A 26,081-nucleotide genomic window follows, 5' to 3' on the forward strand; every position below is an offset into this window, starting at 1 on the left:
ATGTTTGGCGGTGTTAGAAAAAAATGGAAATTGGTTAGTGCCTATCATTATGTACCTGGCCATGGTTGTGCAATTCAGGTTAAAGATGTCATTCTTGAGCTGTTGAAGGAAGCCGAAAATATGTCACTCAATGTCTTAGGTATTGTGTGTGACATGGGTAATCGTGATGTTGCCAATTCTCTTGGGTTTGATTTCTCTAAGGATCAAATGAAATATTGTATTCCCAACCCTGTTAATCCTTCCAAAAAGTTGTATATCATACCAGATGTGGTACATGTTTTTAAAGCCATCAAAGAAATGCTTCTTAAAAACAAATCCCTTACTATACCTGATTTGCTTGTTCAAAGGTTCAATCTCCCATCTAACATTGTATCTTTGCAGGACATAGAGTGGCTTGAAGATTTGCAGAGGGACATGGATCTAAAATTTGTACCCCGCCTTAGTGTTAAGGATCTGAAGCCGACTCATTTCTCCAAGATGAGTGCAGTGATGGCCTCCCATGTTCTGGACAAGAAGGTGGGGTCAGCACTGCACTACCTGGCTGATAGAGGCATGGCAGCCAAAGAGGCAAAAACAACAGCCTGGTTTGTCTCTGTGGTGAACCATTGGTTCACGTTGGTGTCCTCTCGCCATGTTTCTTTGGCCTTATCGAAGAGAAATGAGAAGGCATATCGAAATGCCCTTGAGCACCTACGACTTGTAATTGAGCTCTTCAAAGGAATCAATATTCAAGAGAGATGGAAACCTTGTCAAACTCATTTAGTCATGGCAACTGAATCTTTGCTTGAAATTCAGGAATACTTATTGACTGAGAAGAAATATCAATTTGTATGTTTAGGCAGGTTTTCCCAAGATAAAGTGGAAAATTTATTTTCTTGCATAAGGTTACAACGGCCTACACCTTCAGCTGTTGAATTCAAGTACAGGTTGAAGCAAGTTGTGTGTTCCCAATTTAACCAAAAGGTTATCAAAAGCAACTACTCCCACTCTGATGATGAATACATTATTGGTCTGGATGATCTTCTTGATGTGCAAGAAATTTTTCAGACTGAAAAATTTGATAAATTACATCTGAGTGCCTGGGGAGAAGCGCCAAGGGCTGCGTATGCTTTTGAGGAGTTTGAGGATGACATTTTGTACAGGATGTGTGGTTATACTATTAACAGTCTTGTGAAGCGAGGGATGCTGAAATGTAGGGGATGTGTGGAGTCGCTCATGTACAGAGGTGAGGGTCACCACCCCAATGCTTCTTATTTACTGTTGACAAACTATGTGGAAAATGCTCTCTTTGAGATTTCAGATGAATTGTTTCAAATTTTGAGACATACAAACTACAATTTACAAAGGTGGCGCTCTTCTTTTAAATCAAAGAAGTTCTCTCTTCAGCAGTTACTGGAAGAATTCATTTATCCAAATCTAGCAAAGTTTAACATTCCTACATGCCATGACATAAAGTTCAAAATTGTGAAAGCCTTTGTTTTAATGCGACTGAAACAGTTTGCTGAGGTCATTTCTCAAACAGAAAATAAACCCTCTGCCGGTATTCAGCTGTCCAGCAAAAGTATGGCGTACAGGTATCTGACCAGCAAATATAATGGTTCAGGAAAGGGTGTGAAAAGAAAGTCCTCTGCTCCTGTGAATGTGAGCCACAATAAGTCACCAAAGAAATGTGAATCAAGTGCAAGTGTGAAATTGCCTTCAAAGAAAGTCTTGCTTAGTACGGTACAAGTTCCTCCAGGTGTACGAGTAGTGAAGATTAACACCCTAAAAAAAACCAGTCCAAAAAAGGCTCTGCATCGTTTGCTGAACCTACCGTAGCTTTGACTAAAATGTGAAGTGGTTGTGATTTTTAATTGTATATTTTGTGACTGATGACAGTGGTTGTGATTGTTTATAGTATTATGTGTTGCTCTCTTTTTTACTTGGTAACTAGTAGCATTTTTTTTATTAGGTATTTGAATATGAAGTGTACATATTTTCAGACTGATGACAGGGGTTGTGCTTTTTACTACTATTAAATGTTGTTCCTGTTTTTCAATTAGTAACCAGTCCTATTTGTATTTGTTGTTTGTTTGTGAGGTATGATTATTTTGAAACATCACAGAAACTGGTTGTGATATTTTATATTAATTTAGGAATTCTAAGTTAGGATTCTTTGAGCCTGCCAATGTTGGCTGTGACTGTTTTGGTACATTAATGTTTACATTTTTTGTTGAAAAAACTTGTCTTATTATTATATTTTATCTTAATTTAGGAATTTTAAGTTAGGATTCTTTGAGCCTCCATTGTTGGCTGTGACTGTTTTTAAAACATTAATGTTTATATTTTTGTTGAAAAAAACTTGTCCTATTATTATTATTTTACTGTCTAGTGTTCTGGGTGTTGTAATATAATGATGAAAATGTTGAATAAAATAAGAAATGCCCTGATTTTGCAAGACTTGATGTTTATTATTTATGACATCAGTGTCCAACATGTTTCATGGTGGCAGCCAAAATTTTCACAGTACTCAAACGCTTAAGGTCTGCTGAGGTCCAACTGCGCTGGTGATGATGATGATGTCAATTGAGTGATCATCTGACACAGCAACGTATCTTCATAGGGACTACCACGATACATAGGCTGTTATGTACAGATGACACACAATGGTGGTGTTGAAGGCGGCTCTTCTGTGGCTGGACACTACATCTGAAGTCCTTGTTATGATTGCAGTGCACCTGCCACTAAGTTACAATGCAGCCACTACCCTTCACTGGTAAAAATGAAGGATAGCTCTATGCTTGAGTCAAGCACAAAGTTAAAATGTGGCATTGATATGAAATTTACCACACCTCACCACCGACTTTTTTCTCAGTGCTATCACATGCCTTCCATATTAAATATGAAAAGAGCATGAGCAGTCTTCATCATAGCCATGAAGACAGACAGACAGAAAAAACTTTTCAACCCTCACCTGCTACTGAGTTGCGATGCAGCCACTACCCTTCACTGGTAAAAATGAAGGATAGCTCTATGCTTGAGTCAAGCACAAAGTTGTGCATAAAATGTGGCATTGATATGAAATTTACCACACCTCACCACCGACTTTTTTCTCAGTGCTATCACATGCCTTCCATATTGAATATGAAAAGAGCATGAGCAGTCTTCATCATAGCCATGAAGACAGACAGACAGAAAAAACTTTTCAACCCTCACCTGCTACTGAGTTGCGATGCAGCCACTACCCTTCACTGGTAAAAATGAAGGATAACTCTATGCTTGAGTCAGGCACAAAGTTGTGCACGAAATGTAGCATTGTTATCAAATTTACCAATGCAATGAGATAGGAGGAGGCAATTATCACTGGCTAGTTTCGCCAGTATTCCTCATCAAATATGAAAAGGGCATGAGTTGACTCATTACGGACATCAAAGCCGTTGAGGAGTAGTGCGGACAGACAGACAAACATTTCCCTGATGAGATCAGGCATACCTGCTTATCTTGCGTTACTACTGTGTTGGCAAGCAAGATTTTACTGTTTGAGTATTGTGAGAAGTTGTTCCTGCATCATTACTCTGTGATAGGTATTAATGATTTTAAAGCGCAGAGCTATGTTTTCGGCAAGTAAGTCATCCACATTGGTAGTGACCTCCTCTTTGCTTGAATCTTGGGGAGATTTCTGATTCACAGTAGAATCGATGTCGAACACACTAGGAACAGCACTTTTCTTTAAAAAGCCTCTGCCCTTGCTCCAGTCACTTGGTTTGAAATGAGCCTGGAATTGTTAATAGCCGCATTAGATAATTGGCTCGGAACCAAAGAATATTAACTCAAAAATTTTACTCGACAGCTGTATTACCTCACAAATTCTGTAACGCTGCGTTGGTTTCCAAGAGACTTGTCCGCAGGAAGAAATAGCCCTCATCCACTTCTGTTTTTGCTCGTTATCGCCTGGAAAACGTACAAAAACATAACCATCCTTCGAGGTATTCTTACAGATGGGAACCACGCAAACTGACATTCCGGAAGCTGGTGACACCTGAAACAGAGAAAAATATAAGAATAACTGTTATAGTGTCTTTCCACATGGGAAAACGGCGAGAAGACACGAGTTTATTGTATTTCCTTTTGTTTACAAAGAAATGCGAGGACCACTTAACCTCTCTGTATCTGTCAATACTGGCATCTGTCAAAACTGACACTAAATTTCTACACTCTAAAAAAAATTGTGGTAGAAATCCTATAAAAGTATCGGACGCATTTAACCTATTCGGTATAGGAATTTTCCCACACAGGGCACGGTAATTTTACCATCTGCCGATATGGCAAAAATCCTATACGTGTTGTTAGGTTTCTACTATATTGGAGTGTGGGAAAACTACTACACCGTGTATGGTAAAAATCCCATACGAGTTGTGGGATGTTTCCGTTGCGTGATGTGGTGAAACTCCTATACACTCATAGGAAGGCTTACTTTGAGAATTAGTGAACACATCCCGAGAGTACATGGCGCCAGCGCCATCACCATTGGGAAGGCATTTTAAAAATTAAAGTGACATACTATCTCTGATAGAAGGAATCTTTCACCTCAGAGGCAGTTCAGCACACTCCCGGACTCTGTATCAGAAGGCGGATCTTGCGTGCACCCAATCTAATGGCTGACCGCAGTCGCCAGCGAGTGGCAACATGAAAAAGCGTTTTTCTCGACTATAGTGTCATATTTTGTTTGAAACTGAAAGCCAACGGCTAGGGCTGACACTTACTTAGGCAACAGATGATATATTTATCAAAAACTATTTACTTACGTAACATTAATCGGAAATACTTATTGGTGAACGGGCACAGCGCTCCAAACGCCACCTAGCGGCAGGTTTGTGCAACCTGACGTCAGGCGGCTGACAGTAGACCATACCCTTACCCACAGCTCACCTTTTACAAGGTAACTTAATAATAGACGAAGTCAAAATGCTTTGGAGCGCTACGTTTATTTTCAGCTTAATAATAACATCACATTAAATTTCGCAAGGATTCAAAACCATGGCTCATCTGCATAAGTAGTTCTGAGTTGCCGCGATTTTCTGAGACAAACCCATTTCAAGTTTTAATGAAGAAGTCAAAATTATCTAAAACCAGATGTGATAATGGGGCAGAACAAGATACAAAATAAGTTTAAACCGATTTTAACGAATCGTCTAGTGCCAATTTCTATTAACGGTTTGACGTCACATGAGCTGTTCTTTACTTTTCTCTGAGCAGCTTTGCCGCCTTAGTCATTGTGCTGTTAGCCTGTTATTAATATTAAACGTCTGTTTTGGTCCCCTCTCTCCTGAAATGTTTCAGAAATTTTTGGGATTCTTACTAAGGGGTTGTGGGAAAAAGCAGTATACAATGGCCTGAAGTAATAGTATTTCTACCAAAAGTGGGGGAAAAAAAACGAACACGAGTATGGGAAAATAAAATTCCTATACTAGGTTCGGATTTTTACTACACCGCATTGGCAAAAAAACGAAAAGCATGGGAATTTCCCAAATCACGTATATGATTGTCGTTTCCCATACCGAAGTTGGTACTTTTACCATACGACGGTGTAGTAGAAATGCCATTATTTTTTAGAGTGAACTCGCTCACCTACACGTTAAAGATCACAAGTAATAGCACGCCATCGTTTTTATCGTCCACTTACCTCTCGACGAATGCCAGTCCTTGGTGAAGAAGTTCTCCTCTAATACCATGGTTCGGTACGCGTTAAGCCCCAGCCGACGCCGGCCCTGCCGTAAGTCCTCGGAACTCGACAGCCCTAGGTTTTTCCCCACTAGGCAGCGCAGTCATCTGTCGAGTGGGTTTCGACCAATCGGAGCCTAGTGGAGGTTTGCGGTGGGGGAGGTCACGTGACATTGGCACCTCTCTCACAAATAGAGGCTCTCTAGCACGGACCGGCGTGCTGATTGTGCTCCGTCAGCAGCTGCGTAGCCAATCTTTGCATGCGAAATTTTTATTTTCAACGCAGTCTGATTGTTAAAGGACATATAAAGACTTTAAATAGTTGCAAGTTTGGGAAGAGGGAGGCTTACGAGAGGGTTTAAAGGATCAGGAGCGGCAAGGCGCACACTGCAAATGCAAAGGCAATACTTAAGTACATTTTTTGGCGATACAATTGAGTATCGCCAATAAACGGCCTTTACGGAAAAGTATTGCCGTCAGAACGGCAATACACAGAAGTATCGCCAAAATTTGGCGATACTTTGGAGTACTGCCAAAACCACGGCATAAAGCTCAGAACTTGTCCCATTGATTTGTTCAACGTTTATTGCCAAATCGTGGCAATACTCTAAAGTATCGCCAAATTTTGTCGATACTTTTGAGTATCGCCGTTTTGAAGGCAATACTTTTCCGTAAGGCCGTTTATTGGCGATACTCAATTGCATCGCCAAAAAAGGTACTAAAAGTATCGCCTTTGGATTTACAGTGCACAGATCGCAAGTTTCAAATCGCGGGTGCGCCAGTACAGTACAGCCGGTCGGCTCCCGGTCGGTAGGAGCGGAGCGCCGGGATCCGTGGCTGTACTACACTATCTCCGGCGCGTCATGCGGGGAATACTGCCAGTCTCTGTGAATGACTCAGACCACACTGTCAGAAAGAAAGTCCGTAAATTTACGGAGAAAGTTACTCTTATTTTGGGAATGGAGACTCCGTAAATTTTCCATATTTTTACGGAGATTTTCCGTATTATTCCGGAGATGAACCTATTTATTGGAGAAATAAACGCATTTTAACGGTTTACTTCTCTCCTTTCACCTTCGATGTTGATACAAACAGTGCCCTTTTAGATGAAAGTGATATTCTCCAAAACTGTTTGAAGATCCATCCGCTTGACCACATGCCATTTGGATCGGATACATGGACGGAAACCCAAAGGCGAGGTCGCTTTAGGGAAGGCGCTTTCTTGGAACACATAATCAGTTGCTCACCCGACCCATCGATAACGTGAATGCTCTACAAACTCAACGAGGAGGTGGGGAGGGGAGCGGGAAGGGAGGAGAGTTGGAGGGATGCTGGGTGGGGGTGCGGGTTGTGCGCAGAGCGCAGCCTGCAGCAGTGTCAGCGGTTGTTTTTTGTTGTTTGGGGTGGATATAGTTCATTTTGCAGACGCTAGTGTTGTTTCACCCTTTGAAAATCCAGTGTGTGTCTGAAAAATGTCTAAACAGAGGCCTTGTAAGTACCTTTCAACTGCCTGAAGGCATATGACCTGGGGGGGGGGGGAGAAAGAGAGAAAGAGAAAGACACTGCCATAGCTGGCCGACCGAAGTGGCCCGAGCGCCTGTGCAGTAGGCAAGACCGGTCGGCGTACGGGCGAGCCAGTTGGGTTGCCTACCCCCTGCAGGCGTTCCCAGCTTTCGTTTTTCGTGGATCCCAGGACACTTGTTCGAACAATATCGATTGCATTGTTCAAATGGGGAACCTTAAATCTTCAACTAAGGTCAAAAAGGGGTATCTGAACAAAGCTACCCATGCCGCGTGGAGCCTGTTCAAAAAAACACTGCCCGCGTGCACTTTGGCCAAAAACAGAATTTGACCTATTTTTACGAATTTTCAAGTCACTGCAGCTCCGAAACTAGACCCACACCCAACAATTCCGAGATCGTAGCGTGTTTGGGCATGGTATGGACTACAATTTCCGCTATTCGGTTTGGATTTTCACGACTTGGGCATAGGCCGGGAATCTCACTGAAAATTGGTCCAAAAAAACAAATTTTTTGCGATTTTTCACTTTTTTCGCCACCTTTACCTAGTCGTATCTCAAATCCAAGTACATTTTCCGAGGGGGTATGCACTCGCGTATTAGTCGGTACACTCTATCTGTAATAACACGCGTAATAATACGCGTAATAGTCGCGTAATAGCCCAAATTGTCAAAATTTTATCAATTTGGTGTGTTTGAGGCCCTTTTACTATATTCCGATTAATTTGTGGCGTAATAGAGCGTAATAGCGTAATAGTCGGTACACAGGTTCAGAGAGCGCATACCCCCTCGACATTTTCTGAATCCTCACAGTATCCCCTTTCAGAAACCGTGCCGGGAATCATCGTAGCTTGAATAGTGACGGAGTTATCAAAAAACGTGAAAAAGTGCGAATTTGCTCAAACCACCTAAATGAAGTTTTGACTAAAACTTTGAGGGCGCTTATCTCAGGAACTACTCGACCGATCTGGCTGAGATTTTGCACAGAATGTTTTTTTGATAAGGTCTACCCACAAAAAAATTTTCATCGTGATCCGAAATGGTGACCTACAAAAGTGGCCGATGTGGGATGGAATGCCCCAGGAGGCTCCGATTGCGGCAAAAATCTCTGCTCAGGTGTTTCCAAGGTCGAGGAACTCATTTCTAATAAAATTAAAACCCAAAACCAAACCCCTGGGGACACCGGGGGTAACATGGGACAGTCTGCCCTGTACAGCTTTTTGGTGCTGCCATTCAGCAACGGTGGTTCCTAGCGTCAAACCCGCGGCAGGGTTTTGTTTCAGAGGCCTCAGAGCACGCGCGGAAAGGTAGAAAAGGTGCATAACATCACAGTTAGTATTTGAGAAACGGGAAACTACATAATAGGGTTTTGGATAAAATATGTCAAACATTGACAAGTTGACCCTAGTGCAAGGAGTGAAATGCAGATTTGGCCGATTAGTCTCTCTGGGTTGTTAGATCATACACAGACAATAACGTTCGCAAAAGGGCGTTGATTATAGTTTTACCATCTTCGGTCCAGACTTCAATTTCTCAAAAATCGAAATTTTACGGGGTAACTTGGGACAGTCTTTTCCTCATGTTTCCAGCAGTCCTAGCCCCCTAGGAGTTGACTGACCCGGTCCCTGACATAACTTTAACTTCGGATTTTACGCGGATGATGGAGAGAGATGCCTTGCTCAGCAGTTTTGTCTACTGGTAATCCATATCTTGAAATTTTCAGAAAATGCCTGGAAAATACCAGTAGGAAAGAGAGTTCCACGTAGAGCCCTAGATATAGTCCAATATCGGTCCTACAAGAGTTCCTAGGCCTGAATTCTTGGTCTATACGTTGTGACTTAAATTTATTACATCCGTTAACATCAATAGATGCATGGGAACGTAGCTAATTACCTACTGTCCCAAGTTACCCCCGGTCATGGGGTAACTTGGGACACTCTTTCGAGACCGCTTGGAAACGATGTAATCGAGGCAAATGAACCAGACAAGCATGAAATCATGGGGAAAGGGTCAAACTTTAACATAGTTAGGATCCAATGGTCTGGGTTGAGAATCTTGCCTCTGGCGTTCAAAAAACGTGAAAAAGTGTCCGAAGTTACCCCCGTTGACGGTAAGGGGGAAACCGTTTTTTGTTGACCAATGTATCTATTATATATGTCTAAGTAAACCAAGCGTGACCTGTCCTCATTAGAAAAGCTTAGCAGCAAGAGCGAGCACCCGCAGGGTAGGCAACCCGGCGTAGCTGATCGACTTGGGCCACCCCTGGGGCCGCCGGGGTTGGCTGAATCTCATTTTAAACATCATATTCTTGTTCAGCGAGGTCGAATTTGTCGGGCAGGATACCCTGAAGTCGAAGTTTGGCCAATTTTAGCCACATGTTCAAAAGTGTTCAAATTGGACACTTTTGGCCTTGGGCTTGTTTAAACCTAGTTTTCACCAAGTCTTACCTACGGCATACCCTTCAGACACAAAAACTGAATTTGGGACACGTGTGCGGTCCTTTTTCGACGCAAGAAAAGCATTATACACTAAAATATAGGGGTGTTCAATGTTCAATATTTCGGCTCAACACCAAAATATCGAAATGGGTTATGAACCAAACGTTTCTAAACGGTCTTGGGACCATCACTCTAAATTTTCATGCTATTAGCACGTTTTGATAGATTGTTATGATATTTTCGGTGTACCGCTCCTACTAGTAGGGATTACGGCGCCGTAATCCCCCGCTCTGCAAACTCCAGTGTGTGCAAGGCATGCCCTCTTCAGTGCATGCCTGGCAGGCACACACTTCCTGGTTTATGTCTGGCAGGCACACACTTCCTGGTGCATCCCGAGATGAAACGCCCATCGGAGAATTGCCGGGGACCACCCGGGTACTCCCCGGGAACACTGTATAAAAAAATTCTGAAATTTCAGACAAAATTTGACTGAAGTTAATTAACAGTAAGGGGTTCTGAAATTTCAGACCATTTCGGCGGTCTGAAAATTTAGAATAGGGTGGTCTCAAAGTTTAGAATTAGGTGGTCTGAAAATTAAGATTTAGGTGGTCTGAATTATTAGACACGGCCAGTCTGAAGAAAATTCAGACAAAAGCACAAAATTGTAACGTTGAACCTTCACTCCTTTGCGAGAGAAGTCTTTGATAGAACTTGCGCGTAACTTATCGGCCGTTCGCTTTACTCGGAAACTCCGAATGTCTTGGTATTCGAACCATCGAATCCTCGCTCGTCGGCTTTGCGGGCTATCCATTACACCACGGGACCGCGCTGAGAGCACGGCTGCAGGATGCCGATGACTCCAAGCGCGCTCGCTGGACGCTGGGAGGCCACAAATAAACAAACCAAGCGCGTGTTGCGGGAGTTAAACTGCGGACAATTTGGGCTGTTCGTGAATATTTAAGATTCTGTATCGAGCGCTCAAATATTGCGGTTAAATTTGGTCATATGAGGCAACCAGTCTGACATTTCAGAACAATACGTCTCCCGTTTCAAACCCATGGTCTGAAAATACACAACCAGTTTGAAATTTAAGATCAATCGGTCTTCCTTTTCAGGAGAATAGTCTGAAAAGGCGATTCAGACTACATGGTCTTGTACTTAGTCTGAATTTTCAGTCACCCCTGTCAGACTTTTTGTCTGGAGGGTCTGAATTTGCTTTTAAGACTGCGAAAGTCTTAAAATTCATCCGAGGATTCTTCTTTTGAATACTTCTGGTCTTAATTAAGAAATCAGACCACCAGGTCTTACAAAATTGGTCTGAATTTTAAGATTTTTTTTAACAGTGAACACCTAGGGTACTACCGGGGAACTACCGGGGAACTACCGGGGAACACCCGGAGAACACCCGGAGAACACCCGGAGAACACCCGGAGAACACCCGGAGAACACCCGGAGAACACCCGGAGAAACCCAAAAACCCCGGGGAACACCCGGAGAACACCCGGAGAACACCCGGAGAACACCCGGAGAACACCCGGAGAACACCCGGAGAACACCCGGAGAACACCCGGAGAACACCCGGAGAACACCCGGAGAACACCCGGGAACACCGGCAACACCCGGGCAACACCCGGGCAACACCCGGGCAACACCCGGCAACACCGGGAACACCCGGGCAACACCCGGGCAACACCCGGGCAACACCCGGGCAACACCCGGCAACACCCGGGCAACACCCGGGCAACACCCGGGCAACACCCGGGCAACACCCGGGCAACACCCGGGCAACACCCGGCAACACCCGGGCAACACCCGGCAACACCCGGGGAACACCGGGCAACACCCGGGCAACACCCGGGCAACACCCGGGCAACACCCGGGCAACACCCGGGCAACACCCGGGCAACACCCGGGCAACACCCGGCAACACCCGGGCAACACCCGGGCAACACCCGGGCAACACCCGGCAACACCCGGGCAACACCCGGGCAACACCCGGGCAACACCCGGGCAACACCCGGCAACACCCGGGCAACACCCGGGCAACACCCGGCAACACCCGGGCAACACCCGGGCAACACCCGGGCAACACCCGGGCAACACCCGGGCAACACCCGGCAACACCCGGGCAACACCCGGCAACACCCGGGCAACACCCGGGCAACACCCGGGCAACACCCGGGCAACACCCGGGCAACACCCGGGCAACACCCGGGCAACACCCGGGCAACACCCGGGCAACACCCGGGCAACACCCGGGCAACACCCGGGCAACACCCGGCAACACCCGGGCAACACCCGGGCAACACCCGGGCAACACCCGGGCAACACCCGGGCAACACCCGGGCAACACCCGGGCAACACCCGGGCAACACCCGGGGAACTCAATTTTCGCCGGAAAACCACCGGGGAACCGCCTTAAGCTGCGGAAATGGCCAGGGCAGCGCGCCATACCGATTCTTGGTGATGCGGACGGGTGCGGACTTTGGAGAAGGGCTGGAGTGCTGACGTGCGGCGGCGGCCGAGAATGTGCCTCTGTCACTCTTACTGCACGTTCCGTCCGTTGTTTTGATCGGACGCCGACTTGGTTGGCACCTTTGGATTCGGAAAGGATCAACACGAACACTGTTCAAACTTTTTAGTTTAAAATTGCAGCTGCTAACTAAATAAGGGCGAGATGAACGGCGCGCACAGCGACGGAAAGGGCAGGGGTCCGGAACGTGAAACCTGTTCCGGGTTGTGGCAGGTTGCTAAGGTATATTTTGTCGAATCCAAGAAGGAAATGCCCATGGTCCCGACCCTAAAGAAGAACATGGTAACCCAGGATTTGCCGGAAAAAGCACGGAACACCCGGAACTTGCCCTGTGTTCCGGCCTGTTCCGGGCAAGTTCCGGACCCCTGGGAAAGGGGCTCCGCGTCGCGTTGGCCTGGCTCAGGTCCGGGCGCGGGCGGCCTCACACGGAGGCTGCCTGCCGCCGGCTCGCATCTTATCCGCAGCCACCAGGCACGCAGGGAGCCGTCGCGCAAGATTTGTTGGGAGTTATAGTCAGGGCTGTAAGCGACAGATTTGGAACCAACCTTGCACTTTCTGACCCCGGTCTGGCGCTTTGCACGGGTGTTCTAGAGACCCAAAATAACGATTTTAGAGTTGGAGGCACTCTGGGAAATGCTGCAGGAACCGCTGGGAAGCGTAAATCTACTATTTGTAGGTAAAATTCGTATGAAACGCCTTACAATTTCCCGAAATCTCCGCTCCATGCGTATATCTCGTCATATGTGGACCCTTTGCTGTCTTTTTGGCTTTACAAATTCTGCTTCATCATCGACCTTCAGTAACCAAGACGTACATAGAAGAGTGTCATTATGTCATTGAGGAAATATCTTTGACTAATGAGCACACCAAAATTAGCTACAATGTCTTTGAGGTTGCTGAAAGTTCAAAGTCATTTCTCTTGATGTGTGTTGGGGTTGATGCTTGTTTTCTGGGGCCGAACACTCATCGAAACGTACACAGTTGGCACGAAGCGCACCCTAAGAGAAGTATCATAATGTTTTTGCTGCGCGAGAAATATTGTTATGACCTTTCTGGCGTGGTAAGGGTTGAACTCTTTCATTTTACGTTGATCAGCAACACGCCCATGCCTGTTACCACTTTTTTATGAAATCCTTTTGGCACAGTTTGGTAACGGCAACTCTTCTGATTCAGAAACTACAAGTGCGTACTGTCGCAAGGTGGAGAAAACAGTAAAAATCTTTTATTCTTCTGAAGGATGGCACACGGCTTTGCCACGGCCAATCCAAGTCTTATAGGTGTGAGACATTTTTCTCACGCTTACATGTGTGAGCCACGTTTGTCTCACGCTTGAAAGTGTGAGACTTCTTTGTCCCACACTTGCAGTCCTACAAGTGTGAGACTGTCTCACACTTGGATTGGCAGTGCCAAAGTGACGAAGCCCGGGAAATGATGCAGTTTTTAATTTGCTTGACAGCTTGTAAGTACAGTTTTTTTTTTTTTTCATTCCATAGCAGGCAAAACCCATTCGACCATGGGTTCTGATCCATTTCATCCTGGATGAGTTAGGAACCATTGAGACCCAGCTCTTTGGGTTCGCTTAAGAAACGCCTGCTAGGTTAGGCAAAAGTGTGATGCAAAGGTAGGCAAACCCGCTACCCACCGACCAATTAGGGGTAACTTGTAAACTACTGCAAGGCCATCACCATTTTGTTAAGCGCCGAATGTTACGTTTGTGACGACCATCACGGTTGACTAACCTTCTTTGTAAAATAAATAATGACAAGCCTTGTCCGAGTTTGGACACTTTGTAATGGTTCAGACCCTTTATGGGAGCAATCCATACAAATGAGTACTTTTCAAACGCCCATTAATTGGGTTGCACCCGTAAGAATGGGTTGGACTCAATTTAATGGGTGCATGAAAAGTGCCCATGTAAATGGATTTAGGAAATGGGTTTTGTCTTTGCCAACCGTTCAATAGAATGTGCAAATGGTAAAATGTTTGCTTGGTACACCGGTGTGTGTGTGCCTTTAGAAGGACACTTCCATAGTTGACGAAGACAAGTACGAATCTCTGGGAGCGTGTTCGTTCCAAGCGTTCTCTTCAAGAGCGCCGATGCAAGTACTCTATGCTTTTCCAAGCGCTTTCCCATAGAAGTGTAACTCTTCAAAACGAAATGCGTACATTGTATGCTCTAGCTGGAGCATGCCTGCAAGCACGCTCTAGCTAGCGCATGCCTGCCAAGCATGCACGAGGAAGTGCATACCACCTGCCATGTAGACACTAACTGGAGCATACATCTAGTGCATGAGGGATAGAGACTTGTCAGCTCCAGGAAGCGTATGGCAGGTTGCACTTGTTGGTGCATGCTTGACAGGCATGCGCTAGCTAGAGCGCGCTTGCAGGCATGCTGCAGCGACAGCATTCCATGTACGCTTTTCAATTTGTAGAGAATTTCTCAGCACTCCCTAGTCTATCGGATCCTGTCTTAGCATCATTTAATCAGTTGATATCTACGTCTTCTCTTCAGTTACCTACCCTCAGAGCTTACATTACAATATTTCTCGCGCAGCGCAAACAATAATGATCCTTCTCTTAGGATGCGTTTTGAGTCAACTGTATCAGTTTCGATAAGGGAACAGGGAACGGCCCGAGAAAACAAGCAACAACTCTAACATCCATCAAAAGAAATGACTAGGAACTCTGAGCAACCTCAAAGACATTCACGCTAATTTTGGTGTACACAATTCTGAAAGATATTTCCCTAAGGACAATATGACACTCTTCTACGTCTTGGTAAGTGAAGGTCCATGTAGAAGCAAAATTTGTAAAGCCAGGAAGACAGAAACGGGTCCACATTTGATGCAGCGACGATTTCGGGTAATTTTTAGGCGTAAAATAGGAATTTTTCCTACTAAAAGTGGATTTTTGCTTCCCACTGGTCCCTGCAGCGTTCCCCAGGGTGCCTCCAACTCTCAAATCTTTATAGAACACTCGTGCAAAGCGCCATACCGGGGTCAGAAGGTGCAAGGTTCAACCGCTTACAGCCCTGACTATTAAGATTTTGATAAACGAACTTGATCAGTAAGGGAGGGTGGGGCAGTTTGAAACAGGGGCAGTTTGAAACAAACACCAATAGATATTAAAGCAATTAGGGCTGCCGAAGGAAATGTGAGTGTGTACAATCTTCTATTTTCATGATCTGACTGATTTGCGATCGACACGGTCGCCAACCGTGCACTTAAGTGGCCTTGAAAACAAGGTGAAACTTCGGTACCATTGAAATTGGCCTAAACTTAAATTTCTAAGTCACGGGAGTTTCCGTCTGGGTTTCGCTAGTAAGCAATCATCTCCCGCGCACTTACTTCATCTTTTAGTACCATATTAGACAAACGTAACGCACCCTCGGACACTGACGTAGCCCTCACCAAGTCCGGCGGGGAGCAGCACAATTGGTATGGTGCCCTCTGGGGCAGTTTGAAACAGAAGTGGATGGGGCAGTTTGAAACACAGCAATATCACCAGAAAAAACGTTTTTGGCTGAGCGATAGCGAAGCCTGTTATTGGCTGAGCGATAGCGAAGCCTGTTACTCCAGTGGGGTTGAAAAGTTTTGTCTGTCTGTCTGTCGGTCTGTGTGTCTGTGTGTCCGCACTACTCCTCCTGAACGGCTCTGCCGATCTCGGTGAGATTTTGCACACTTCTTGAGTATGTCCTTGGCTCGGCACACGCGAAATTTCACCATCCTAGCTCAACTGGTTCAGTTTTTATAGGCGAAAAACACCTAAAAAACGGCGAAAAATAGAGATTTCTGCAGATAGACCACTTCTGTCTTTGAGAAAGGGGGGTCTGGGGGCGGAGCCCCCCAGGTACTACAAGTTAAAAAGTGACAAGGGTCAAGATCGTGTTATCTGTAGATAAAACAACTCTATTTAGAATGTAGGGGGGTCTGGGGGGCGGAGGCCCGCAGCGTTCAACAAGTTAAAAAATAACCGACAACGGACAAGCCATTGCCTGCCGCAGGCAGGCTAGCGCCGCAGGCCAAGGTAGGTACGCCAGGCGTGGATTGGAGGAACAGGCAGCGAGACATCGCGAAGCCTGTTACGACAAGACGCGGTCTGGCGTAAACCTACCTTGTATATTATGGAAAGCGAGCATAATGATGGAAGTTCGTAATTCCAGATGGCATCAATGAAGACATTGTATGTTTGACCCGTGACTTGCATCAAAATGCAACATTTATAGACTACTATTGCATGTTGTGAACTTTGCGGGCAGGAAAAGGCCTTCATTTCAACTCCAAAACAGTAATGTGTGTTAACAACTTTTGTTCGTCTCTTTGAGACGAATCCATTGCCATACAAATTTTTGAAAAATTCGCATTTTGAAAAATATGCTTTTTTGGCTTTTTAATTATTATTAAAAATGTTTAAAAAGTTCGTCAAAATGTCAGCACTTGCATGGCAACGTCTTTTTGAGTCTGCTTGAATCTATTTGAGTTGTGTACGCGGCTCTTCTTGGCCCGTGTTGACTTCCATACAGCTGTTTCAAACTGCCCCATCGCTGTTTCAAACTGCCCCGGCCTGGGGCAGTTTGAAACAGATGCAAGGGTTGGAGTTTCACCTTATTGGCTGAGCGATAGCGAAGCGTTACTCCAGTCGGGTTGAAAAGTTTTTCATGTCCACTGCAAAAAAAGTTCTGAAATTTAAGACATGAAAATGTCTTAAATTTAATAACATTTTGAAATGATATGAAAACTCAGAAAAGTTGGTGAAAAGTGCTATACTTTATTACATTTACCAAAACTAAACTGAAAAGTAATAAATAGTTGGTAAATTTCAAAACCACTTTTAAAACTTAGGAACAGGGTTGTCAAAATTAAGATTGCCTGCCAAAAGTAAAAATTGGTTTCTTAAAATCCACATGACTGATGACTTTTCAAAACTAGATTTGAAACTAACTGATTGAAGTTAAAGTTGAACGCTTCAGTGATTGCTGTCACATTCAACGTAAACCGTAGTTTGATTACTTCACGCTAACTGTCGACAAGCCACTTCTCACACGGTATGGCCCACAGTCAGCCGCTGGGTTCAAGGTCAGGTTTCACAGACCTGCCGCTAGGTGGCGCTTAGAGCGCCGTGTCCGTTCCCGAATAAGTATTTCCTATTTGTATTTCTAAAAGAACTTCTTTTGGCAAATGATACCATCTGTTGCCTTAGTAAATGTCTTCTCTAGCCGCTAGCTCAAATTTTTTTAACAAAATATTCCACTGGAGTTGAGTAAAACGCATAACCATGTTGCCACTCGCTGGCGTCTGCTGTCGGCCATTAGGTTAGGTCCAGGCACCTCCTCCGCTGTTGCACAGTCGGAAGGTGGCAGATATACAATTCTCAGGTCTTCGACCTCCGACTAATTTTTGACAACCGTCACTGTTATGTGACACGATGTAGGATGCATTTCAGAATTCTGACATCCACACTCGAAATCGGACGTCGGTATATAAGTTATTTTCTCCCACTTTAGTCAAATATGTTTATGAATTTTAATAAACCATGATCTATGAATTTTAAAAACTTGGTCATTAGTTTTAAGAGGAGAAAGTTTCTTACTTTTAATAGCAAAAAATCTTTGTAAACTGCTTCACAAACTAGTTTCTTAAAATTAAGATGGATTTTTTTTGCAGTGTCTGTCTGTCTGTCTGTCTGTGTGTCCGCACTACTCCTCCTGAACGGCTCGGCCGATCTCTGTGAGATTTTGCACACTTTTTAGGTGTGTCCTTGGCTCAACACACGCGAAATTTCACTGCCCTAGCTCAACTGGTTCAGGTTTAATAGCCGAAAAACACCTAAAAAACGGCGAAAAATCGAGTTCTCTGCAGACAGATCACTTCTGTCTTGGAGATGGCAGGGTCGACATGAGCCCCATCCCGATTGAGCCCCGACGACCTGAGCCCCGACCAGAGCCCCGTTTGAGCCCGACTTGAGCCCCGACTCGAGCCCCGACTGAGCCCCGATGGCCAGAGCCCCGACCTGAGCCCGGTTTGAGCCCCGACCTGAGCCCCATTTGAGCCCCACTTAAGCCCCACGCCAAAAAACTTCCATTTTTGAACTTTTTTAGTGAAGATTTTGCGTCATATTGCAACTTTTTTGACGCGGGGCTCAAATGGGGCTCAAACGGGGCTCAGGTCGGGGCTCAAACCGGGCTCAGGTCGGGGCTCTGGCCATCAGGGCTCAGTCGGGGCTCGAGTCGGGGCTCAAGTCGGGCTCAAACGGGGCTCTGGTCGGGGCTCAGGTCGTCGGGGCTCAATCGGGATGGGGCTCATGTCGACCCTGCCATCTCCAAGACAGAAGTGATCTGTCTGCAGAGAACTCGATTTTTCGCCGTTTTTTAGGTGTTTTTCGGCTATTAAACCTGAACCAGTTGAGCTAGGGCAGTGAAATTTCGCGTCTTGTCGTAACAGGCTGACGTGTGTGTCCTTGGCTCAACACACGTGTGTGACGTCACGTTCGTTTTCACGAGATAACGGCGATGTTAGTGACATGCTCAATTTGTCATGTTCCTCTGAATGTGACAGGCCATGATTGTCGGATTATGGGGTGTCACGTTCGTTTCAATGTGACATCAGGCACGTCACATTGGAACGAATGTGACAGTTCACGTGTGTCACATTCGTTTGGATGTGACACGACATAAATCAGGAGGTACTATGTGCCACATTCGTTTTGATGTCTTGGTCCGGCATGGGGACCGTCCCGGCTGGGACCATTCTAAAAACGGGGACACGTTTGGGGACCAATTTTGCCGGGGGCGAATCGTTTGCGGACCCAAAAGTCCTTGGGACGAATTTTCGGGGACGAATTGTCCGTCCGGATCCCCTCCTCCCGGTCGGCGGCCAAATAGAGGCGTCTGACTGAACTCCCAAATGCTAGGCCGATAAGGGTTGACTTGTCCGACACTTCGATTTGCAGTGCATTATGAGACGTCCAGTTTTAATACTTAATTTAGGTAAAATAGTAAAAATATACTTGAGCGCACAGTATAAAAATATTTTCCTTTAATCTTGTTCTAAATTGTACATAGCTTAGCTTCGTTAGCTTACTCTACAAATCAAAGAGTGTACATGGTACGCTCTAACTGGAGCATGCCTGCAAGCACGCTCTAGCTAGCGCATGCCTGCCAAGCATGCACTAACTAGTGCATACATGCCATGTACACGCTTCCTGATGCAGAAAACTCCCTATCCCTTATGCAATAAATGTATGCTTCAGTTAGCGTGTACATGGCATGTATGCACTAGTTAGTGCATGCTTGGCAGGCATGCGCTAGATAGAGCGTGCTTGCAGGCATGCTTCAGTTAGAGCGTACCATGTACACTCTTTGATTTGTAGAGTATGCATATCACGATTGTACAATCGTCATCGACTATGAAAGCACCTATGACTCCGCACACCTAAACATTTAGTGCGATCTCAGCGATTCTGGGATACGGGTTCCCTTAAAACCAAAATATTGGAATTTTGTTTCAGAGTGCCGGCAAGAGCTCCGTCCTGGAGTCCCTGGTCAAGAAGTCGTTCCTGCCTCGCGGTGCGGGCCTCGTCACTCGCTGCCCGCTGGTGCTCCATCTACACCACTGCCCCATCGGCGACTCTCGACGAAAGAGTATGGACTTCGTGCTGACTCGTCTTCACTATGCACAGCAAGCTGACTAAACACACTACGTTTCACACTAAATTACTATGGAGGTTTTTCTGCGCGTCAATGCACGAAATTAAACATGCACTTCGTAACGCACGAATTTGTTTGCGATTTCGTGCGGGAGTATGCACAAAATCCTGCATTGTTGCGCACAAATTTGTGCGTTAACGTGCATGTTTTATTTCATGCATTGGCGCGCAGAAAAAAACCTACTTGGTAATTTAGTATGTACTATGTACTATTTTGTGCACAAGCTTTGCACAGAATCGTGCACGAACTGCCAATCCAAGTGTGAGACAGTCTCACACTTGTAGGTGTGGGACATTTTGTCTCACGCTTCCGTGTGTGAGCCACGTTTGTCTCACGCTTGCAAGTGTGAGACACGGTTTGTCCCACACTTGCAGGCGTGGGACCCGTGGCATTGAAACACAGAGCTAGTGGAGGCAGCAAGTGTGGGACAAGCTGTGCCTGACACTTTCAAGCGTGAGACAAGCTGTGTCTCACACTTGCAAGCGTGAGACAAACGTGGCTCACACTTGTAAGCGTGAGACAAAATGTCCCACACCCACAAGTGTGAGACTGTCTCACACTTGGATTGGCACATTGGTAGAACTCAAGCGTGCTTTTACGCCTTTCTTCAAGCGTAGTAGAACTACGCTCGGCTTCAAGCGTAGTTCTCCATTTCGCCCCACTCCCGCCTATCTAAATGCATGGGAGGATTTCTTCTCTATGCTTGACGTCAAGCGTAAAGTCTTCAAGCGTACCGTAAATGGGGATGTTGGCCACAGGTAACTTTGGCCCAAAACAAAAAGTTTAAAACAGGGTTTTATCGGTGAGTGTAGAGTGTAATATCTGAAATGAGGTTAACTAAGAAATACTGTTTGCTCCAGACATATGCCTATTTTGGGTAGCCATTTTGCACTCTAAGATTTTCTATTTTCAACATGTGAAAAACTTTGTGCTTATCTGAGGCGCCGAACATAGCGTCGATTAGTCCCGTGGTATGAAAGTAGGCAAATTGTCCAATTTGAAAAAGGCGGTCTGATGACTTTCTCCTTCTTGTCGTGGGTCTAATTTGTGGGGTGATGAAGCAGAAGGCATCAAAGTAAGTGGGCAAAGTAGGCACGGTACTTTCCCCCCATTTAACGTTCAGGCTATAATACTATGAAGCATTCTGTGGCACACTTAACAGGACTGAATCATACTTGAATTCAATTTTGCAGGTATCTCCGTAGCCGCTTTCAAAGGGGAATGGGCCCAAAGTAGCCCCGGTTTAAGGTAGTTGTATGCTTGAATAAAGCATACAACTACGCTCCAGTTTTACCAGTGCAGTGTAGAGTGTAATATCTGACATGTAGGTAACGTAATTGGAAAACTGTTTGTTCTAGACATAGACCTTGAAGAGTGGGGCACATTTCTGCATGCTGAAGATTGCATTTTCAACATGGAGGACATTTGTACGGAAATTGAGGCCCGGACAAGTGTGATAGCGGGATCCAACAGAGGCATCGTCCCGTCTGAAATAACTCTGAATGTTTTCTCCCCTCACGTCGTGGACCTAACTCTAGTGGACCTGCCGGGCATCACCAAGGTGCGTGGCTATGGCACTCCTCCTTCCTACTCACTAAATTACTATGAAGCACTGTGGCAAAAAGGTACGGAAAATTCTGTTAATTTTTTTGCCAGGATTCTCCGTAGCCCTCTTATCAATATTCTCCGTAGGGCCGCACAGTATTCTCTGTAAGTCCGCACAGTTTTCTCCGTAGGACCTGGAAGACTGTATAGTCCTACGGAGATCACTGTAAGGTTTTACGGAGAATACTGCACTCAGATTCCAAACGCTATGAGTATAGCACGTATGGTGCAATGCAGCTGGGATATCGCACCACACGTGCAATGCGATAGCCATATTGCACCGTACGTGCAATGCGTCCCGAAAAGGCCCTATGCAAGTGCATGGGAATGGGGAGGCATTGCACTTCATGTACAATGCTTTTGCATTGCACCAACTGACGCTACACTCATAGCGTTTGGATTCTCAGTGTGTGCGGTCCTACGGAAAATACTGTAAGAGCCTGCGGAGAATATTGATAAGGGGGCTACGGAGAATTACCACAAGCTGTTTACAGAATTTTCCGTAGCTTTTTGCCACAGTGAGGTTTTTCTGCGCGCCAATGCCCGAAATTAAACATGCACTTCGTAACGCACGAATTAGTGCGCGATAATGCATGATTTTCTGCATATTTGCGCACGAAATCGTGCATTGTCGCGCACAAATTCGTGGGTTACGAAGTGCATGTTTAATTTTGTGCATTGGCGCTCAGAAAAACCTACAGAGTAACTTGGTGTGTATTAGAGACCTAGAGGCTCATAGGTCTCTACTTCCTACCTGTTGCACCCCGTTTAGAATTTGGCACAAACTTGGCTACGATAGTGAGAAGTCCTTGGTTATGATGTAACCGGTCGTGATCTGGGAGTTCACTCGCCGAAAAACAAAATGTCTGGCCAATTCTTTGCCTGAACCGTCGGTGCAAGTACGGAGGTTCTGTGCATGTTTCCAGTTTCCCGTTCCAGTTTGCTTGAAATCCTTATGAGGACGACGGGCAACCAGTAGGGAAAGTCCATACTGCTGCCGTATTAAAACTATAGATTTTGTTTTACAGTATATTATTTAGACCCACTCTCTAAATGTTGTGTGTGTGTCAGTTCGTTCAGCGACACTTTTCGTGGTCAGTTCCCGCACTAAATTTTGAGCTGAGCCTCCAGTCTTTGTGCGTGAAAATCAAAAGAACATGCCCCACATCGTGTAGAATTCTTTGCGTCTTGTTTACATGCATAATGCCTGCACTTAAAATATCTTCGGAGTGGGCCGGCCTACACTCTACAAAAAATGTCCTGTCAACGCCGTTTATTTATTACCAATGTTTGCTGTTATGCAATTCACGGCGTTTGCTGTGAACTAGTTCACGGCGTTCACTGTGATCTCGGTCACAGTGTTCACTGTGATCTGGCCACAGTAAACGCCGTGAATTGGAGCCTGATTTGCAGTACTTCGGTGCTCAGCGGCGTCAAACTCACAGTGTTTACTGGGGACCAGATCACAGAGAACACCGTGAACAAGATCACAGTGAATCCCGTGAGCAGATCACAGTAAACGCTGTGAATTGACCTACAGTGAAAACTGGTAATAAATTAACGGCATTTACAGGACATTTTTGGTAGAGTGTAGTATTTGTGTCACTTGATCGAAGAGGCGAAAGATATGTGTATTGACGGTCATTAATATCATTTTTTAAATCTTTTTCAGAATCCCGTAGGGGATCAACCTAAAGACATCGAAGCTCAGATAGAACACCTCATTAATCACTACATCAGTAACCCTTTGACCATCATTTTGGCGGTGGTGACTGCCAACGTGGACATGGCTAACAGTGAGAGCTTGAAACTGGCGCACATGGTGGACCCGGAAGGCGAGCGCACCCTAGCTGTGGTCACCAAGATCGACTTGATGGATGAAGGTAATTGTTTTGAGACATTACAATGTTCATGATCACCGTACTCGGAATTTTGTGTTTACTGCACTTCAGTACATATCCGTACACACTAAATCTCATGGGACTTTTTTTGTCCACCACGAATTGATGCAATTTTAAGTACACTCGACAAATCGAAGAGCGTACATTGTATGCTCGGACTGGAGCATGCCTGCAAGCACGCTCCAGCTAGAGCATGCTTGCCAAAGCATGCACTTACTAGTGCATACATGCCATGTACACGCTAACTGAAGCATGCATCTAGTGCATAAGGGATAGGGAGTTGCCTGCATCAGGAAGCGTGTACATGGCATGTATGCACTGGTAAGTGCATGCTTGGCAAGCATTCGCTAGCTAGAGCGTGCTTGCAGGCATGCTCCAGTTAGAGCATACAATGTACGCTCTCCGATTTGTAGAGCATCCGATGGTGATGAGTCCACCAGGTGGGACAAATTGTCTTATGAAAGTACAATTTGCAGCAGGCGTCGGATAAAATGTATCGCCAGGCGGGAACAAAATTGTATCAGCGTCGGATCACTGCAAAGCCAGTGGTAAGTTTGCTTGCCACATATTTGGCAAGCCGTTTTGAATTCCAAAATTTTGAAAGTTTCGGTCGGAAATCTTCATTAGCTTGCCAAGTTTTGGCAAGCTGGGGAGTATTGCCGGGCTAAGCTTGCCAATTTTTGGGCATTCAAAACCGCTCACCAATTTTGAGGCAAGCAAACTTACCACTGGCTTTGCAGTGATATGCTTAAAATTACGACCCTTGGGACTAAAAATGTCCCATGACATTTAGTGTGTACCATACTTTGAAACAAAGTCAAAGCAGCACCTGCAAATGCCCACAATGGTCTGTGCTCTGAGAACCTTCATCAGCTTGCCAATATTTGGCGCTGCGGCCGCCTGCATTGCCAAATTTTGACAAACTGGGGGTTGTGAAGGACATGAACTCCAAGGCACTGTTTTGTCACTAACCTGGTGGCAATCTTTTTAAAGGGACGGATGCGAGGGACATCCTCAACGGAAAAATAATTCCAGTAAAACTGGGAATTGTAGGAGTGGTAAATAGATCTCAGAAAGATTTAGATGAAAAGAAGGTAATTATCTCGGTAAAAACTGAATCTCATGGGCTTAGTATACACAGAAATAACCTCTCATCGATTGTATGCGTTACATATTGTTTCAGACGGTCGAAGATACGTTTGTGAAGGAAAAGAAATTCTTTGAAGAGAAGTACAAGGAGATTGCCTCTAGGACAGGCTCACCTTATTTGGCCAAGAAACTCAGTAGCTTGCTGTCGGCCCATATCGACAAGTGCCTACCTGACGTTGAGGTAAAGTAGTTCAACATCATCTTTCTGTGTCCTAGGGAACCCTGTTTTGAAGTTTAAACTTCTTGTTGAAAAATATTATGATAAATTTTTCTTCTTGCAGGACAAAATCCGAATAGAAATTATTCGGTGCTCCAAGATTATTGACGAGTGCGGTGACTTAGTAACGGACAAACCGGCAACTCTAATGAGCTTCATAAACAAATTCAGTCAGAACTTCTCCTCGCTGTGTGAAAAAGGTTCTCAGAATCTTGAATCGTTGAAGCTGTAAGTACATATTCAACTACAGTATAGCATCGCAGCTGGACACTGAGAATAAGGGTCTTAAACAGGACTAAAATTTTGGGGGTGGTATTCTTCATAACCAAAATTTGAGTGAGAATTTCTCATCGAAATTTGGGTGCCATACCATCATCCAAATTTAGGCGGTAAAGTGTACCTGCTCCAAATGAACTGTATTGATTGAGACTCTTTCATTCTCAATGGACATTTTCCACCCAGCGACGAAAGGGGTGCAAAAAGTATGTAACGACGTGAATTTCGGAAGGGAGTATTCAAGCTGAGAGAAATATACTCGAGTGGAAGTCAAAATTTATAGTTTACTGGCTCTGATTAGAGCCCAAATGTCCATACTTTTGTGGAGAAATAATTTTAACTTGCCAATAATGAAGCGGAGTACTTAAAACATTGCTGCAGTGAGAATGCGAACGCCGTGAATAGTAAAAGGTAGGTGTACGCCAGACCGTGTCTGGTCGTAAAAGGCTTCGCGATGCTGCGCCAGTTTCGACCATTCACGCCTGGCGTGTACACCTACCTTGGCCTGCGGCGCTAACCTGCCTCCGGCAGGCTGCTTCCCTAGGCAGGCCGTAGAAATGGGCTTGATCCCGTCAAAAAATTGCATTTGGTCATCAAAATCTACACCAATGGGATTTAACTTTCGGTCGGTGGCCCGAACGGGTTCTATTTTCGTCATCAGCAGCCTCAAAAACATATGAAACGATATGAAACTTGACTAAAAGTTGAAAGTACCTAAAAAGTTGTCTTTTTTCTGCCGTTTTTGAAGTGTTTTTTGGCTATTATGTCCGAATGGATTGAGATAGAAAGCTGCATTGTGGTGTGTGGCGAGCCAAGGACATATCTAATGACCATGCAAAATCTCAGCCAGATCGGCCGAGCCGTTCAGGAGGAGTAGTGCACACACACACACACGCACGCAGACAGACAAACAGACAGACAAAACTTTTCAACCCCACTGGAGTAACGGGCTTCGCTATCCCTCAGCCAATAAAGTCAATCAGTGCAATGCTTTTGAATTGCACGTGCAGTGCAATGTCTTCCCATTCCCATGCATTA

At 45.2% G+C, this 26,081-nt stretch overlaps 1 protein-coding gene across 1 annotated transcript in view; it reads left to right on the plus strand.

The window, feature by feature from the left end:
• Nucleotides 1–26,081, plus strand: part of LOC117639479 (dynamin-1-like protein) — a 53,731-nt gene that overhangs the window by 23,183 nt on the left and 4,467 nt on the right. Inside the window, exons 4-9 of the mRNA XM_034375185.1 lie at nucleotides 19,697–19,829; nucleotides 21,254–21,456; nucleotides 23,173–23,383; nucleotides 24,395–24,495; nucleotides 24,585–24,731; nucleotides 24,832–24,995. Of these exons, the coding sequence (XP_034231076.1) occupies nucleotides 19,697–19,829; nucleotides 21,254–21,456; nucleotides 23,173–23,383; nucleotides 24,395–24,495; nucleotides 24,585–24,731; nucleotides 24,832–24,995 (959 nt within the window). The remainder of the gene's footprint in view (nucleotides 1–19,696; nucleotides 19,830–21,253; nucleotides 21,457–23,172; nucleotides 23,384–24,394; nucleotides 24,496–24,584; nucleotides 24,732–24,831; nucleotides 24,996–26,081) is intronic.

The sequence above is a fragment of the Thrips palmi genome, unplaced genomic scaffold (genome assembly GCF_012932325.1).
Source record: "Thrips palmi isolate BJ-2018 unplaced genomic scaffold, TpBJ-2018v1 HiC_scaffold_11, whole genome shotgun sequence".
Lineage (NCBI taxonomy): Eukaryota > Metazoa > Arthropoda > Insecta > Thysanoptera > Thripidae > Thrips > Thrips palmi.